Source organism: Jaculus jaculus, chromosome 3 (genome assembly GCF_020740685.1).
Source record: "Jaculus jaculus isolate mJacJac1 chromosome 3, mJacJac1.mat.Y.cur, whole genome shotgun sequence".
Lineage (NCBI taxonomy): Eukaryota > Metazoa > Chordata > Mammalia > Rodentia > Dipodidae > Jaculus > Jaculus jaculus.
Genome location: NC_059104.1, coordinates 128,300,079 through 128,320,144, shown reverse-complemented (window position 1 = coordinate 128,320,144; position 20,066 = coordinate 128,300,079). Strand labels below are relative to the sequence as shown.

Here is a 20,066-nt window from a genome sequence, read left to right as displayed (position 1 = left end):
GGGAGAGGGAGAGGGAGAGGGAGAGGGAGAGAGAGAGAGAGAGAGAGAGAGAGAGAGAGAGAGAGAGAGAGAGAGAGAGAGAGAGAGAATGGGAACACCAGGTCCTCCAGCCACTGCAAACGAACTCCAGATGCATGTGTCCGTGCATCTGGCTAACGTGGGTCCTGGGGAATAAAGGCTTGAACCAGGGTCCTTAGGCTTCACAGGCAAGTACTTAACTGCTAAGCCATCTCTCCAGCCAATTTATTTTTATTTTTTAAAATTTTTTATTTATTTGAGAGTGACAAAGAGAAAGAAGGAGAGAGAGAGAGAGGGAGAGAGATTCATTTATTTTTATTGAGAACTTTAATATATGAACACATTGCAATTTGGTCATATTCCCAGTGGATTATACTTTTGTGTTATTTCATATTCTCATTCAGTATTATAGATTGAACCCAGGGCCTGAAACATACCAGGAAAGTGCTGTAAATTGTGCTACAGCTCCCGACCTATGTCTAAAAAGTATTGTATCATGATATCACTAGGTTGCTAAAGCTGACATCCAACTTTTGATACCTTTGCCTCAGACTTCAGCTGGTAGAGATTATAGAAGTGTGACACCATACCAGGTTTCTTGTAGTTGTTAAATGTGAAATTTTGTCTTAGCTGAATTCAAAATAAAACATACCCACAGTCTATTTTGAGGGCTGGCAGTTATTTTGGATTTGACATGAGGTAAAATCTACATTTAGTTTTTATTCCACAAATTGTTGACCTTTTCCCCCCCCCCCCCCCAAACCTTCAATGGAATAAGGCTCTCTGCATATAGGTTCATCACAGATCTGTTGTTTTATAATTTTATCCATGCAAAGGTGGAGTGAGGACATGCGTACTGCTGAGGACCCCACCCACTTCATACAAAACCAGCCTTGGTTACACTGAGGCGTGCACAAAACTGGAGATACAAATGCATTCTGGAGCATTGGGTTTTGTGATTGAGGGTAGAATACCTCTAAAAAACTGAGATGCAGATGAACAGATTCTTTCAGAATGGGACGGAGGAGTGCTTTGTAGGTAAAAGGACCTCACAGAGTCAGGAGATGCCACAATAGAGCTCTCTAGATGAGAGATCTGGTCTTTTAGGTACCTGATATATACCCTAAGGAGTCCTTATATTGGCAAAGTCAAACAAACACCTGGGCATTAGCCTTACCTATGGTAAAAATTAAAAAGTGACTATAGTCAATGGCTAATAACATAAAATGAAGAAGCAGTGAGTAAACTGCATGAAGATAATATCCTTCTAGATAGTAAAAAAAGTTTAAAAATTACAACAGAAGTACACAGAACCCTGATTTGGTGCCTGTGTGCCAATGTGGACAAGGGCAGGTCTCCAGTAAATGCTAAGCCAACAGACAGGTGCAGGCCCTGAACATAGTGCATAATTCCAAGTCAGGGCTTTCTTGACAAAACTATCTAGTCAAGATGCTCATCTCAATCCTTTCTCCCCAGATGAATTAAGCGCTATGCCAAAAGGAAAGCTCTGGATCTCAGATTCAGCCTTGATTTATATCATTCTCAAGGCCTTGATATTTTTGAAGAATTCATTAAAAATGAGTGCTGCATCAGCTTTTCAGAGTGACAGCAGCCATTCCAATATATTTTTGAAATAACAAGGTGAAATTTTCCTGGTTACCACATGCCTCTTCCCCATCAAGGCAGTCATTGTGGGACTGACTCTCCTACTACTGCCTGAGAAGCACTTAGTAGTGCTCTTGGTTCCTTCAGCATTCTGCCGCATTGACTTACAATATACATTCCAGTTTGTAATATAGCCTAAAGTTAAAAATAGTGCTGGGTGTGATGGTCCATGTCTGCAATCCTGCCATGTAATAAGCTGGTGCTGAAGATAACTACTGTGTGCACATTCTGGAGATTACATGGCTTTGTTCACACCTAGTGCAAACAATACTTTCTGATCCCAAAATTCACACTCAGTAAGTATAAACATCTTCCTTTACTTCTTCTTCCTCTTCTGTAATCAAAGTGTTCTCACAATTAAGCACATGAATCTTAAAAGCAACTCTGAAATGCAGCCTTAGGTTAGTTAAGCTATTCCTGTGTGAGAGGCTGATCAATCTCACAGACCCTGTGCTTCCTTGGGAACAAAATCTGGACAAGAATACAATGAGTGATAAATTATAATTCATCAAAATTAAAAACATGTTGTAAAGGATACCACCAAGAAATTGAAAAGAAAAAGTACAGAGATAAATATTTCCATGCCATATATCTGGTAAGGAATTTATATCTAAAACATATAAGTAATGTTTACAAAATGTATAAATAACTGAATTAAAGACTGGGAGAAAACTTTGAATAGGGTTTTCTTCAAAGATGATAGACAAGTAGCCAAAGTTAAGTGAAAAATATTCTTTTTTATAAAATATTTTATTTTTATTTATTTGAGAGAGGCGGGGAAAATGGAGAGAGAATGGGCATGCCAGGGCCTCCAGCCTCTGCAAATGAACTTCAGACCTATGTGTCACTTTGTGCATCTGGCTTACGTGGGTCCTGGGGAATTGGACTATGGTCCTTTGGCCCTGTGGCCAAGTCGTTTAACTGCCAAGCCATCTCTCTAGCCCAAGTGGAAAGATTCTTAATATCATATATATAAGGGAAGCACCAATCAACACTGCAATAAGACACTATCCTTACTTACTAGGGTGGACATGATCAGAATGACAGGACATGAAAATTACATCACTTATACTCTGGTGGGAAGGTAAAAATAGTGTATTGCTTTAGGAAACAAGGTTAACATAAAGTATCATACACCCTAGTAATTCCACTCTTAAGTCCATGAGCTCATTTCCTGAAAGAATAATAGCCTGTCCACACTAAAATGTGCACACAAATTTTCATAGCTGCATACTTCCTAATAGCTCTCAAATAGAAACAACTCACATGTCTATTAACTACAGAAAGAAGAAGTGCCAAATGTATTCATGCCATAAACTATTATTAAGCAATAAAAGGGCTGAATATCTCACAACATAACATGGGTGAGTATCAAACCCTTTAAAAATGACACAAGTGAAAGGAGTGAGTCATAAAAGTGTAAATATTATGAATGCATTTATATGAAATGTATAGAAGAGGCGAGCACACAGAAACTGGAAGTGGGTTAGTGGACATCTAGGATTAGGAAAAGCAGGCTGGAGGAATCATAGTTTCTTTTGTGGAACAGTAAAAACATTCTAAAATTGATTGTGTTCACGGTTTCACACTTCTACAAACACAGTGTGTACCACTGAACTGAACATTTTGCTTTTGCTTTTGTTTTTTTGAGGTAGTGTGAATGTGATTTAAATCTCAATATAATGACCACTATAAAAATACCTGATTCATATTCAAAACAAGTTAGATCTGGCCAAACGTTCACTCAACAAAAGCACATTTTCTTCCTTTATCTTCCCGTTTTAATAATCAAAATGTTTTCACTATTGAACATACTTAAAAGTCTTTGCTAGAATCTTAAAGGCAACTCCAAAAGGTGAAGGTAGGTTATTATTTTTTAAAATATTTTTTGTGGGCTGGAGAGATGGTTTAGCGGTTAAGCGCTTGCCTGTGAAGCCTAAGGACCCCGGTTCGAGGCTCGGTTCCCCAGGTCCCATGTTAGCCAGATGCACAAGGGGGCGCACGCGTCTGGAGTTCGTTTGCAGAGGCTGGAAGCCCTGGCACGCCCATTCTCTCTCTCTCCCTCTATCTGTCTTTCTCTCTGTGTCTGTCACTCTCAAATAAATAAATAAAAAATTAAAAAAAAATATTTTTTGTTTATTTTTATTTATTTATTTGAGAGTGGGGGGAGGGAGAGAGAAGGAATGGGCGTGCCAGGGCTTCTAGCCACTGCAAATGAACTCCAGATGCTTGTGCCCCCTTGTGCATCTAGCTAACGTGGGTCCTGGGGAATGGAGCTTTGAACCAGGGTCCTTAGGCTTCACAGGCAAGCGCTTAACTGCTAAACCATCTCTCTAGCCCAGGTAATTATTTTTGTAAAGAAGATGTAAGATAATGAAAGATGAAGGGCTTTGTAAAACACTGGGTTTTATATTGAGACATACATCAGGAGTACTTCTGTAGCAGTGAGCAGGGGGGTTAAGTTCCTCTTTTGTACCAGGAGTGTTATGCTCTGGTGGACCATTTACTCAGGAGCTGTGGTAGTATCCCACCCATCCAGGAAATGCAGGTGAATTAATGGTCTTTAGAGTTTCCAATAAAGGAAAATGGGGGAAGAAGGCAATACCAATTTGCCTCTAGAGTTTAAGGTTAAGTTCAATTATGAAGAAAATACAGATGATAACTCTTCATTTACTCTTTTACACATCATCTCTATACCTGTTACATCTTCACTTATAGACCCACTGGACAATAATTTGACCACAAGAACTTAGTAAAATTTAATATTTTAGCCTATACAAATGGAATTGTAAAAAGAAAAGTAGATGCATACATTAACAATGGGACAAATGGACTTCAAGGAAAGTTCACAATTTGTTATGAGCAAGAAGATATTCTGGAAATTCATCTCTTAACTGAAATGCTCCATCATCATTCACTTTGGAGCCTTCTATTTATTCTAATTTTTACTAATGTATTTTGAAATAAACTTATAATACATCAGTATTCTAATTTTAAAGCAGAAATAAGTAAGAGAAATATTGCACAGTTAAACATGCATATTATAGGCTAGCAAAATAGTTTAGTGGGTAAGAGTGCCTGCCACTTATGCATAAGGACCTGAGACGGCTGCATGGGCACAATTTCCCAGTATCCATGTAAAATAATAAGTTGGGAGGAGGCTGGAAAATCACTGGGGTTCACTGATCAAGAACAGGATGGCTGCAGGTTGAGAGAGAGACTGTGTTTCAAAAAAAAAAATCTACATTTAAGAGACAGAAGAAGGTAACTTGATTATCTCCTGCCCTCTAAATGCTTGTGCCATGCATACATCACATCACACACCACAATACACACATGCCAGACACCCCCCCCCCACACACAGAGTGCAGTATGTTAAATAACCTGCTCTACATGTATCTTACAAAAGTTTTAATCCTTTAGCTCAAAGAAAACTAAAAAGCTAAGAACAAACTTCATATGTAGCAAAAGGGGACATTGAAAAACTTGCCACTATTTAAGACACACATTCAGTACCCGTCAAAAAGCGTGGAAGTGCACCATGCCATGTAAGCCCTGCCGGCTTTATGAGAAAACCTGATCCAGTTTGGCTTTTAGACTGATTCCTTGACTTGTATGTTATTCCAATGCTCTGCACATATCTTTTTAGCTACTCATTGTTAAAAAGCACCTCACGTTGAGCTTTAAATTACTTTCCTCAAAAGCACATTATGCTCAATGAATATTTATTTTCTTTACACAATATCAGAATACAGAATTAAATATTCATGTTTTACATAATGTGATGTAAGAAATGTTTACAATTTTTACTCTCATGTATTCATAGTTAAACATAAAAGAGACAGATCCTGAAATAACTATAGATATTCTGAAAAAAAATGCAAGGGTATGTTGAGGTACTACAGAATGGACAGCACATACAGCCATAAACAGCTGTTCATCTACAGAATAGATCGCCATATACAGTCATGCTTTGGTTTCAGTGAGAGACTGCTCATGGGGTGCCTATGAATCTCAAAATCCATGGCTACTCAAGTTCTTTAAATAAAACAATGTAGTATTTGCATAGAGCCTATAGGCATACTTTTGTATACTTTAAATCACCTTCAGATTGCTTCCAAAGTATAGAAAAATATGCAAATTATCTGTCCATTTCTTTCTTTCTTTCTTTTTTAAACAGGGCCTTTGTTTGAATCCTAGTCTGGCCTTGAACTTGTGATCCTTATGCCTCTGCCTAAGGAGCACTGGGATTGTAGGCATCTGTTACCACGTGGGCCCTTCCATAAATAAGTCTCCACCCTGCACTGTTTGTAGCATGACAACCAGAACAAACATCTGTACAGGTTCAGTACAGATGAAATATTTCTTCTAAGATATATATGAGCCTCCGTTATTTGAGTCCATAGATATGGTACTACATGGATGAAGGACTGATTGTACTGGAAATGATGGGGAAAAAGTGACAAAATTTAAGTATATCAGCTTTCAGAATCTATAAGATGACAAGGCAGCAAATTCTGCACCAAGATTGGGGAGATAAAACAAACTGAGAGAAGGGAGACAAATAACTGTAGCTTTGGAAGAGGGAGATGGAAGCTAAGAAGAATGTCTGATAGACTCATGGGGCCTGGAAGCAAAATTGAGAGAGATGCTTCAGAAAGATAGCCACACCAACTCCCTTCTGCTTTGGGTCAGTTGTACTTGCACAAAGCACTTAGCTCAAGATGGGATTTCTGCACTCACAGAGGTGGAATCTTGGCTTTCATTCCCCTGACTCCCACCAGGGGAAGAAGCTTGCCAAAGACTACATAAAACAGAAGGGCATCTACAGGAAGCAGAATCAATTATTAAAGTATCACCAATTATATTGACAAATGTCCTATATCTACACTTAAAAATAGTCACACAAGTTAATTACCAGGAGACTCATATTAAAGAATATACTCTTATTTTGGTTTTGTTATTTCGAGGTAGGGTCTCACTCTACCCCAGGATGACCTGGAATTCACTCTGTAGTCTCAGGGTGGCCTGGAAGTCATGGCAATCCTCCTATCTCTGCCTCCCAAGTGCTGGGATTAAAAGCATGTGCCACAACACTCAGTGAAAATACACTTGAGTGTTCTTCTTTAGACAGAAGAAAAACATTCACAGAGAGATTTGGAGATAAAAGAATGAATGAATAATAAAAAATTACATAATTATATCTAAATGAATATTTATTTAGCAACAATATTGTTTGGGGTTAAATATGTATTGATGTTAATATATAGAGATGGTAGTAAACAGAAATTAGAATGAGAAAACAGATTCCAAATACATTAAAATCCTTATAGTGTTGGGAAGAAGAAAAGCCCCATCTAAAATAAGTTATTTTCCAGGCATGGAGGTGTACACCTTTAACCTCTGCACTTTGGGAGGCAGAGGTAGGAGGATTGCCGTGAGTTTGAGGCCGCCCTGAGACCACATAGTTAGTTCCAGGTCAGCTTGTGCTAGAGTGAGACACTACCGTGAAAAACCAAATAATAAATAAATAAATAGCATAAGTTATTAGGAGTAGTAAGTATGATAACAAGATTATTCAATACAAAGTAGTTTTCTTATTAATGCATCATAGTTAATTATTGTATTAAATTTCTTATTTGGGTAAATTATTTATTAATCAATTTATTATTTGAGTGCTTTGATTTGCAAAGATGAGTAAGTGAAGCACAGCACAGAACAGATCTCAGCGCAGACCCAGGCATGCACCCAAGCTATTCTGACCAGGCATCACTGCACAGCCATGGAGGTGGACAGAAGGTGTTGAAAATACAAGCTGCACACCAGCCTCAAGCAGAAACTCCAGGGGAACTATTTGTAGGCCTAAATCTACAGTTATTTCTGTAATATATATACATACATACACATATATACATATATATATACACACACACACCCTATATAACACAGTTGAATCTATAATTTAAATTAATAAAAAATGGAAGTTAATTAAGAAAATGATCTGCACTGACAGGTAATTTAAGAAAATCCCTAAGTCAGAACCAAAAGAAGGTGCTCAACCTTATTAGTAACTACAGAAATGGAAGTGAGAAACACAAGATAGCACCTTCTGCTCACTTCAGTGTTAAGTGTTGGCAAGGATGTGAGGCAGGGGGAGACCTTGGGGTTTTCTTGCATTCATGTACCTTAGACTGGTTAGTTTGTAAAGCAGTTTGGCATGTCCAATTAAGTTTGAGCATTCCCAATTCTACTTTTAGGTATATATTTAATATTTACCTGTGCAATATATCCATAGATGGTCATAGCAGCATTACACATACATGCACATAAGAAGCAGAGTGGTTATATAAATAGTGATTATTTACACAGAAGAATAGTGAAGAAAATAAGTGAACCATAGTGACAGAGATTCTTTAAAAGGCCCTGTTTAGGGCTGGTGAGGCTGAGCAGTAAAGATACTTGCTTTCAAAGCCCATGGCCTGTGTTTAATTCCAAATCCATGTAAAGCCAGATGAACAAAGCGGGGCATGCATCTGGAGTTAGCGTGCAGTGGCAAGAGGCCCTGGTGCACTTCTACATTCTCTCTCTCACTCTTCACCTCTCTCTGTGTCTCTCTTTCTCAAACAAAAAATAAAAGTATTTTTAAGAGCTTAAACAGAAAGATAAATTAAACAAAATAGCAACAAAACAATCCAAACTCTATTATTCCATTAAATAATATTTAAAAACAGGGAAAATGAGAATAAGACACTGGTGTTTTGGGGGACATAGAAAGGAAGAAATTCTCTTTCTTGCCATGAGGGAAGTTACTTGATAGTCTGTTACTGATTATTTGTTTAGGTATGCATTTCTAACATTTTCCTGTATATGTACATACATAAAAGTCATAAATATTAATGCTAATGTTATGATATCTGTTTTTCAAAGTCTCTTTAGAAAGTATTAGTGCCTAAGAAAAATTTGAATCCTTTCTTACAGAAATGTCTTACCAATGTAGCTAAAGCCTATTTTCAAGTCTATAAAGTGATGTTGGACAATTTGTTAAAATTCTCGTGGGCACAGCTTTTCTTTCCTTTTTCCTCCCTCTTCCTCCATCCCTCCAATCCTTCCTTCCTCATTGTTTTCTTTTGCCTTTTCTTGATTCTAGGAATCAAATACAGGGTCATTGTACACACTAGGCAACTGTTCTAGCACTAAGCTGCATTTGCAGCCCTCTCACACCATCATTACTATTGTTTTTATTTGGACATATTAATGACACATGATAATGAGTGTTACTATGACATTTTCATACATGGGCATAGTTCGCTTCAATCATATTCTCCCCTTTGCCCTGCCTTTTCTATTATTCCCACTAATCCCTTCCAACTTGCTTCCCTTCTAGCTTAATGTTTTTGATTCTGTTGTTGTGACCAGTTGAGTTTCATTAGGGGCTTTTTATAGGAGCTTGGGTGAAGATTTCTTACCAGAGCACAGACACCTTACCAGTGCCTTCACTACTGAAGAAAACACCTTTCTCTCTTTCATCAACCATTAGCTGCATATGAATCCTCATACTCAACCCTAAATAGGACATCGACATCACCCCATTCAAGGATCAGGACACATTGTAGAGGAAGGGAAGGAAAGAAGATCAGTGCTGGAAGAGGAGGAGGAGTGTTGGAACACTGTCTTCTGGACATGGCATTCTTGAGGTCATAGCAGCTAGATTACCTGTAGAAATGATTCATTTGAATATGCCTAGCAATAACAGTTCAACTTCCTCTCTCCATTTAGTGGCTGTGCAAATTTCAGTATACTTAGTAGAACTGGCACTGAGCAGTGTACAAGGATGCAAGTATGAGTCCTCAGCAAGCTCTAATTTTAAGAACCCCTTAAACAAAGAATAAAGGTTCAGATACCTCAGATACAGCAATCATAATTCTTTTTTTATTTTTTTATTTTTTGAGACAAAGTCTCACTTGAATGGTCTGGAACTCACTATGTACTCTATGCTGACCTCAAACTCCCATCTATCCTTCTACCTCAGCCTTCTGAGTGCTGGGATTATAGGTATGAGCCAACATACCCAGGTCACCAATAGTTGAAATATTTATAATGTGCAGAACTCTAGTCATGGACCAGAATAACTGATTTTCAGATTTCTCAAAATACTCCTCCTTACAGGTGCCATGTATCTGAAGATGATTCATCATGGCTCAGTATAGACAAGGCACTAATTCATGTGCTACTTTCAAGAAAGTCATTATTCCTGTTCACAGATAAGCTGGATAATGAGCCATGGGTCACACTACTGCACAGCAGCAGAGATAGAACTTACACTCTGGTTCCCAAACCATTCATGTTGTCCCTTGGCTGTGTTTCAGTGAGTTCTTTTACCATGTCTTCTCACCAAGCACCATGTGGATGAAAGATGACACAAAATCACTAGGAGTATATCACTAAAAGGTGAGTGCCTAGACTGAAATGCCACAGGCAAGGCTCTTATTCTCTTTTCCCAAGGCCAGACCCTGTGCTAGTTCACCAGCCAGCTGCAGTGTGTGGATGGAGGAATCACTTTTGTAGATGCTCCTTTCCCTCTGGCCTACTACTCGAGGCCTGCTAAGACCTGAATCATAACTGCTGCCCAGAGCAGAGGGCCATCCACTTACCTATTTGCTTTTGCTCAGGTTTATGATCTGCTCTGCTCTGACTCAACATTTTTACCCCAGGGTTTGTGAGACTTGTTACAATTTTCAGTTTGCAAAGCACTTCCACTGGTTATTTCAATGAACGTGTTCAACATAGAGCAAGAATGAAGAGCTCCTGAGAAAGCTGTAAAGCTGTAAAACATACCATGATAATAACTTATAAAACCTTAGCAAGCAAGGAGAGAGGGGAAGAAAATACCTTCTCAGCCTTTGGATAGTTGAAACAAAATGGCAGTGGAACTCAGACCAGGGAAACCCTAACTGAATTCTATTAAGAGAAGACTGCATCTAGAGACATAATACCTGGTACTACAGTTTGTATCACCAAAGTGACTGTGTACAGGTCCACGGCGGGGAGACCCAGCTAGCTGGAGAAGAGCAAACACCTCCCCTGTGTTCTCTTTATTTTACATTCTGCCTCCAAGGCCATCATTGGCCTCTGCACCAAGGATGAATGTGACATAGGTCATTAAATACAGACTTAATATATTCACTTCCTTCACTATGTGTTCTGTAGCAAGCCTCAGAGTGTAGCCTACTCTCAGGTGGTACTTGCTTTCCATCAAAGCCACTAATCAGAACAGACATGAGCTGTTGGTATGACCATGCTGACATAATGTTCGCTTGAAGGGCCAGCACTATATGCCAGTGGCAACTGGCTTCACAAGGGGACTGTAGTGCCCAGTCAGCCATTATAGCAAAGTGACTGAGCAGGGACTCAGGACTCACCTGTGGCAAAGACAACGTTCCTCGAGACTAGTCGGTGCTCCACAATGGAGAACTGTGGGAGCTCAATCCTTTCCACTCCGGTGACGGCCTTGTCCCCGCCACGCCAGTAAAATTCAATGTCATCCGTGGTGTAGCCATCTGAAGGAGGGAGAAACAGGGGCGTGGCGGGTATGAGACACCATTGTTTTGTAAAAATGTGCAACCAAATAAGTTATCTTTATTTAAATGAATATAAGGGTTCTGTAGTATTTAAAGAATCACCTCATGTACTTGACTACAAGAATTGTTGTTAAAGAATTAGCTTTGAAATACTAGAATACTACCACTGCAATATGGTTTTTGTACTTGACAAATCTTGAAAGACAGAGAAACTGAAGGTGATGTACCTCTATCCAGAGTTCTGTGAGTAAAACATGACTTTAAAGATGACCTGGATATCCCCAATTTTAAACACTTTGAAACAGCAAAGGATGATGGTGCTGCGAGGAGGATGGATGATCCTTAAGATGACAATTTCTCTGAAGAACTATAGAAAATATGAGGGTTGAGTTATCCAGCCAGGAGTTGGTTCTGTGAATTCTCCAGAGAGACTCATGTTCCCTCTATGGGTTTAGATAGATCATCAGTGCTGCCTTCATACCTTAAGATGTCTTTCCTTGAGGAAATACTGCCTCTGGGAGCACGACAGAGGTGGTCTCATTGAAAGGAGCAGTGATTACACTCAGAGCTGTATCCAAAATAGGCTCTGGTATTGTATTCAGGTTCCTGTTATTAACAGGCCATGCTCCTTGAGAATGAGTGAATGAATGGTAAATAAAGCCCAAACTTATAGGTAACTCCCAGGAGTCTCCTGAAAGATCACATTTACTTCATTCTTTTCTGTCTATGTTTCTTTCTCCTTCCCCACCATTTTTCTTCTTTTTTATTTTAAGACAAGGTCTCATATATATAGTTCATGCTGGCATGGATCTTCCTGCCTCCCCAAGGTTCTAGAATTTTAGGTATAGGCAGATAGAGGAGACAGAAAATGGGTGCGCTTGTGCTCCCAGACACTGCAAATGAACTCCAGACGTATGTGCCACCTTGTGTATCTGGTTTAGGTGGGGACTGGGGAGTCAAACCCGAGTCCCTTGGCTTTTCCTGCAAGTGCTTTAACCACCAAGCCATCTCCCCAGCTCTAGTTTTGACTTTTTCAATAAGATCAATTAAGACATGAATTTGATGAAAAACATAATTTCAATATAATAGATTTTGGATTTGAACATACAACAAGAAGGAGATCCTTGGTATCAACCAATGATGCAAGGATGGCTGCCCGTGCAGTTCATGCCACCTCCCTAGATCACTTCACTGTCCTCTCTGAGCAACCACACCAATGCATTCCTATCTGCTCCTTTGCTTTCCTTCTGTTCTATTCTGACTTGGCAGCCACAACACGTGTTAATGAACTACCTGACCACACCACTCTTATGCCTGGAAAGCCTCTACTGTTTGCCAGTACAATGGACGAAAGAGGTCCAACTGTTCCTAAGGATCTGATGAACCTACAATACTGGTCCCTGTGTCTCTTTCTTTCCTTCCCTCCTAGCTCAGGATAACTGTCCTCTTCTTGCAGGATGTCATGTCCAGGTCTTCACAGCGTTAGTTCTTCTCAGTGTTTTTGAACCTTGGTTTACTTAAAACCTTCTAGAAAAGACCCCCTTGAAACCCCACCTCCAGTGCAAGCCCACAATCAACCACAATGCCCTCCTCTTTAAAGCATCAATGACTTTTTTTCTATTTCCTGTCTTTTGGGGAACATAATTTCCATGAAGGCAGACATTGTGCATTGTGTTCGCCTTTTCTACATAAATTTGTATTTATCATAGTGCCTTGAAATGCAGGTCAGTTGTAGCGAACTTGTTTCACATGCATACAACCTTGAATTCTCAGTACCAAAACTCAACACCAAAATTTAAAACAAAACAGAAGAGTAGCTCATAGAGGGATTGTTTGTTAGATAAATTTATAGATCAACTAATTTGTCCTCACCAAGAAAATAATGCCTCATGTTTCTTTTCTCCATTCCCAATAAGGGGACAAGAGAGTATGATTAGGTTAACAAAAAAGTAGAAGATTCCTTTCTTCCTCTCAAATTCTTTTATTGTGGAATGCTGCAGGGCAGATCCTCACACACTGCAGAAATCTGAAGTGCTGCAGGGCATAGTCTCATGCACTAAGGGAATCTCAAACTCTGCCAGGCAGGGCCTCATAACCCTTCAGGAATGGCATTCAGCAGGGAATGGCCTCACACACTGCAGGAATCTGGAATTTTGCAGGGCAGGGCCTCACACACTATAGGAATCATGAACTCAGTAGAGGCAGAGCCTCACAAGGGGCAGGAGCATGAAATTCTGCAGGGCAGACCAGGCCCATAACAATGAGGGAACTTTTGCCCCCCATCCTCTGAAGCCCTTGAGCCATAGTGACAGCACCACACTCACAGGTCAACTCTAAGCAGAACCCACATTTACTCCCTAAACATCCATGGTCACGTTGGCTCATACCCCTGGCCACACAAGACCCACTTAACTTTCATGAATAATCCTAGGTACTGTTAGGGATCATCATCTTTTCTTAAGAGCCTGCTGAGCTCAATAGTAAATGTCCCCAGATGCTCAATTATGCACCACTTGATATGATTTTACATTCTCTATCTCTGAGATCACAGCTGTCAGAAAGCATGACAGTGACGTAGTGTGGAAGCGAGGGGCACAGTGTGGCTGAGTGCAGCTGCCCTTCCCCACAAAAAATAACTATGCTCAAGCAGTTCTTAATCCTCCCCAGGACTGCTTCCAGTGACACCGTAAAGTCAACGTCACTTAGCCATCAAAAGTTCAGTACAAACACTGACATGCCTCAATCTAATTGAGGCTAATAATAAACCAGTCTATGGCAAGTCCAGCATTAACAGTAATGGCTGCATTCTGGGTCCCAGGAGGTGCAGTTCAGGTAGCACACAGGACACCTGCTTGCTAGATGTAAAAGATGCAGCTTCACCCCTCCCCCACAGAAGTACTCAACACTGACTTATCAACAAAGCATCTCAGTACTCCTCAAATTGAAAAAAATTGCCCAAATGCAGAAATGGCCTGTTTGTAAGGCCGAGATTCGGATGGGAAATGAGTTTTGCACTGACTGCCCAGGGTCCCAGCAGTACAGCAACTCATGCATGATGAAGCATATTGTAAGAAAATTGCATCTCTGTGTTTTTTTTCTTCTCGCTGAATGGACTCAGATGGGGAACATTTGTTTTCTTCTATTTTGGCACAGCAAACAGACTATCTTAATCAGATTAGAATAAAGAAGTCTTTTGTACTGTGTCTCTCTCTCTCTCTCTGTCACACGCATACTCTCTCTTCTTTCTTTCTGTCTCTTGCTCTCATCCTCTATTTGCCGCCCCACCCCTTTGTATGTGTGTATATATGTGTCTTTCTCTGATAGGACAGTTAACTTTGCAGAGAAGAAAGTTAATCCTTTACATTTTTTTTTTCCTGTGAACAGAATGGTACTCCAGGCCTTATACCCACCAGACAAGCACTGTATCACTGCAGTACCTCCCCAGCTAAATTTTCATAAGTTAGAAGGTGCATAGGCTGAAGAGATAGGTTAGTGGTTAAGGCACTTGCCTGCAAAGCCTAAGAACCCAGATATGATTCCCCAGTGCCCATGTATGCCAGATGCACAAGGTGGCTCACATGTCTGGAGTTCATTTACTGTGTCCAGAGGCCCTGGAGTGCCCATGCTCTCTTTCTCTCTCTGTGAAATAATAAAATATATATATATATATATATATATATATATATATATATATATTTAAATTAATAAATTTTAGAAATGCACAGAGGCTCTATGTGATGTACAGTTTGGGTTGGGCAACTATTATGTGGCCTCCTGAACCAGCTGTGATGTTTGTGAGGTAATTATAGAATAAAGTGATTTTGTTGCCCCCCTCCAAAAAGTTCAGAACATTACTGGTGTCTTGGTAAAGATGCTAAATTACAACAGAAAGCAAAGTGCCAAGGGAAGGAAACCAGATACAGATACACACAGCTCTCAATTTCTAGAGTGCAGTTCTGTTCATCCAGTGGATATCTTCTGAGGTCCATCATGCATGCTGCTGTCGTGGTGATTCTGAAACACACAGTGAAGAGAGGCATTAAAGGTGTGCCCAGTAGCACAGCACACATAGTGTTTCTAGAAGATATGAGTTATACCCATGTATGACCCTCCTCCTCAAAGTAATCTGACTCAACACCTTTCATAACACACACTGAACCTCTTGAATGAACAAAACAACCCTTTTAACTAGTCTATATGAATATACTATAGATTAACTTTAACAAGAAATACAATTTTAAACTTTACTTACTTTAAATATTTTAATTGACAAATTATATATACCTATACATACATACACACACACACACACACACACACACACACACACACACACACATACATGGCAATATGATGTCCTGCATTATGTGTACATTATGGAATGGCTAAATTATATTAACCTAAGCAATATTTCTAAATATATTTCTTACTTATTTGAGAGACAGAAGCAAACACACAGAGAGTGAATATGGGTATACCAGGGCCTCTACCACTGCAAATGAACTCCAGATGCATGTACCACTTTATGCATCTGGCTTTATGTGAGTACTGGTGAATTGAACCTGGGCCATCAGGCTTTGTAAGCAAGTGCCTTTTACCACTGAGTCATCTACCTAGCCCTAAGTAATATTTCACATACTTACCTGATTTGTATTAAGAACACTTAACACTCTGTTAAGTATAGATACCATCATAAAACCAAAACTTTAATGCTTACAAAATTATACATTGAGCATTGTTGACCTTGTATAACTGGATTTCTAGAGGCAATTTTTACTTTTTGTTTCCTTTTCTATTGGTTATATTAAGCTGAGTTATTTGATTTGCCATGGAATGGGCTAACAAGGCTACAAGTCTACAAGCTGTACTTGGGAACTCTGGGCCAAGCTTTTGCTTGTTCTAATATTTTTCTGTTGTCTTTTAGGTCAAATTTTAGTACCCTTGAGTTTTTCCCCATGTGACTATCTGTTTTCAGAGAAAATATCTGGCTTATTTATCATTCAATACAAACCAAATTCCAGTAGGTTAATTTCCCTTTATTCCAACTAAATTCATGAGATGAATTTATGTCAAGATGAAAGACGATGACATCGCTACCAAGCAGTGATTAAAACAACCATACATTGGAAAAATACTTCTGAAAATGTCTATTTCCACATGTGTTTACGGCTTCATTAAAAAAAAAAAAACAAAAAAAAAACTAGTCAGTTATGGTGGTGCATGCCAGTAGGAAATTGCTGAACAGGCAGAGGAAGGAGGATCAGGAGTCTGAGGCCAGTGTGGGTTACATATTAAAAAAAATACTCGCCTACTCAAAGCCTGTGCTGAAAATGGAACCATCAGGCCACCATGATTTACACTGTATTTATATAGAGTCCTACCTCTTCCCCAACACTATGAAAGCTAATTGAACCACAGTAGGATTGTGAGCCAAGGACTGTTAACTACTTGGCCAGAGAATGATGATGTGGCTCGAATAGAAAGGCAGAACAACCTGCAGGGAGGTACTCTCATGAAATCTATTATCCTGTGATAGGAAGAGAAGATGGCTGCAGCACCATGAATTAGAGGCTCATGATGTTGTTCCCAAACTGGACAGGAGAGCAGAAGCAGAGGAAAGCAAAGGAGTTGAGAGTCAGTGGAAGACATTCCCTGGATCTCTCCATCCATAGAGAGCACTCAGTCTTCAAATTCACCAGCTACTGTGCTTCCCTTGCAGTCTAATATTTCTCCAGAAGTCGTTGGTTTGGTGAAATATTAATCATCATTGGGGCTTTATTATCTATTTACATGAGGAATAATGTAAACATAAGCTTCACTACACTTCTTTCTTTGGAAGAAATGCTTAGAAAACCCCACTGGGATCGAGAGTAAGACTCTCGGAAAGGCATGGGTGACAACAGAAGAAACGAATGGGCTCTGTTGGGCTGCTGAGTCAGAAGGGCAAGAGCCTCACTGCTGGAACTCATATTGGCTTGTGGGACAGACCTCCCATGCGACTGACTAACACACTTGACAGAAATCTGAAGGATGGAGGGACTTCAGACTCCAGAACAAGAACTCAAGCCTATGAATAGAACCTGCTCAAGACAGTTACGCCACAATGGGCTCTGGGCTACAGTTGTCTTATCCTAAGACTTGCATATGTAAACTGATACTTTTTCTAATAATTCTTTACTTGTTCTGAGAGCTTGCTAAAAGCATGCAGCTCCACTTTGACAACCCTCTGTAATGTGAGTACACCTATCTCCAAGGAATGATGGTGCAGCTGACAACTGACACCCAATTCAAGGAGGTGAGGCTCTCTAAGGTATTGGCCTTTAGTAGAGGCTTTAAAGGAAACTGTTCCTTTTTGGCCCTTATATTGAGACAGCAGTGATTAGACTCTTTCTGGCCACAGAGTATCCTTTCAGTAGAAAAGCATAAAAAGATGACCAAGGAGTAAAAAATATACCTTTACTCTACAAATTCTTTCTTTACAAATAATCTCCCTCAAGGAGGCTGGAAGTTCAAAGTAGAAATAAATAAAGAGAACATTACAGACAGATAGAAAGAGAGACAGATGAAGAATAAGAGGAGGAGGAGAATCAAGAAAGAAAGAAAGGAAGGAGGGAAGGAAAGAAGAGAGGAAAGAAGGGTAGGCAGAAGACTGGGCAGCCTTATGGAGTGGGTGATATTATACTATCTTGCTGTCCAATAATAAGTCTTAAGTGTGTTTTAGTTCTATGATACACACTTTAAGACAACTGTCTTATAGAATATATTATTACCATTTGCAGATGAACAAGCAAGGGTTAGAAAGAACAAGTAACTGGATTACAAGTGACAAATGATAGGCAGTGATGTTGTTACAAATGTTACATGGTTTCGAATTGTAGATAGCTAGAACTGTATACCCTACTGCATCTGTGATATTTCTTTCACCCTAAAAAGAACTATATATTTGGGCTGGAGAGATGGCTTAGCGGTTAAACGCTTGCCTGTGAAGCCTAAGGACCCCAGTTCGAGGCTTGGTTCCCCAGGTCCCACGTTAGCCAGATGCATAAGGGGGCGCACGCATCTGGAGTTCGTTTGCAGAGGCTGGAAGCCCTGGTGCGCCCATTCTCTCTCTCTCCCTCTATCTGTCTTTCTCTGTGTCTGTCGCTCTCAAATAAATAAATAAATAAATAATTTAAAAAAAGAACTATATATTTAATTTCTAAAGGTCTATTCAGGAAGTTATGCACTTATTTTAAATGAACAATGAGGGAGAGAAATATAGATATAAATGCCAAGGTAGAAACAGTGAACACAGAACCAATATTCTCCAAAGTGTTCTTACAATAGTAGTGACAATGAATCCAGCTTCCTAACTCATCATCGAGTAGGTCATCAAAGCATTCTGTGTATAATCAACACATGCGTAAACATATGTTTAAGAGTTACATATATAAGAATGTAAGCAATGAAGATTCAAAGAGATGTATTGTCTCTTACAAGCATAAAATAATCTAATGGTCCACCTGCTGACACCATTCTGGGATAAGGGTTTTGAAACATCCTTGGTATCCTTTCCCCACACAACCTTGTGAGGAGTCCTGAGCCAAACAGGCCCAGACCCATAGCTTTCCATATGTCGAAGGGCTTTTAATTTTGTCTCAATTGTATTGTATATAATTTAGAATCAGCATGTCTATTTTTATATACCTACCAATTTAAAGTGCATAAGGGCAGATGCAGATTCACTTGGTTGCACAAACATAGATTTCTCCAGAGATTGCTTGATTACTGCTGAGGAAACATCGCTGTTGGCTGGTTTGGAGCACCTTCACTACCACAAATCTTTGTCTGTGATGTCCAATGACTTGTCTATGTGCATTCTTATCACTGGTGTTGCTGAGAAAGTCTAAAGAAGGGCAACCTAGGTTCCACACATATCACATACACAGTCTCTTTTCCCATCTGTAAGGATCGTAGATTCACAGTGTCCAAAATGATATTATGTGTCTATTCATTCTGATGACCCTGGTTGGCCACTGGTTCCGTGATCAGCTTTGTCACAGACTACTGGAATTAAAATGTTCTGGTTATATCATCTCTTCTACATCATCCCATTTGTCCTGACCCTGTGATCTCTCCTGAACTTGCCAATTGGTTCTGACTCTTTGACAACCACCACACCCTGCCATTTTACAGCTTTCATTGCATTTTGCACCATCTGTAATGGGAATGTCCATTTGTTAGGTCACCAGCTGGCCCCTTGTCCTCAAGTGAGGCCATGAAGGTAGAGCTTTGCCTGTCCTACAGCCATCTCGTCAGTACTTAGAACAGCACCACACACCATGAGTGACCCACTAAGGATTCAGGGGTTGAAACTAAGTGGGAAGTGTGGGACTCAAGCAAACTGTTGGTAAGGAAAGAGAAACCTATCATGGCTCTTTTTGGCTTTAAGGTCACAGACATTAGAGTCAACAGGGACAATGACCTATATAATCAAACACTCCCACAAGGGGCACTGTTCGAGGTTGTAGGCTCTGTGATAACCTCCATGGGCTCACTTCTGAAGATGCGTGGGTAAGATTCTGTGCTTTAACAATCAAGTGATCTCTATGAATCCTCAGGCTGCAGAATTAGGTCTGAAGAAACAAGTCCAGCAGAATGGAATCCAATGCCAACACCCAGGACCTCACCAGCTTTTAGCAAAAGTGAGGACCATAGTGGGGTATACTAGACTTTGTTGGAGTGCTGGCCAACTGCTTACAACATTGCTACACTACAGAACCTTAGGACAGGTCAACAGTACTTCATGAGTTACTCTTGGTTTGC

At 39.8% G+C, this 20,066-nt stretch overlaps 1 protein-coding gene across 2 annotated transcripts in view; it reads right to left on the bottom strand.

The window, feature by feature from the left end:
• The window catches only part of Gabrb3 (gamma-aminobutyric acid type A receptor subunit beta3), a 237,861-nt gene that overhangs the window by 25,277 nt on the left and 192,518 nt on the right, over window positions 1-20,066 (bottom strand). For both annotated transcript variants that reach the window (XM_004661947.2, XM_004661946.2), the window contains exons 5-6: window positions 15,193-15,275; window positions 11,103-11,240 (exon numbers count right to left, since the gene is read on the bottom strand). In XM_004661947.2, coding sequence (XP_004662004.1) covers window positions 11,103-11,240; window positions 15,193-15,275 — 221 coding nt within the window. The remainder of the gene's footprint in view (window positions 1-11,102; window positions 11,241-15,192; window positions 15,276-20,066) is intronic.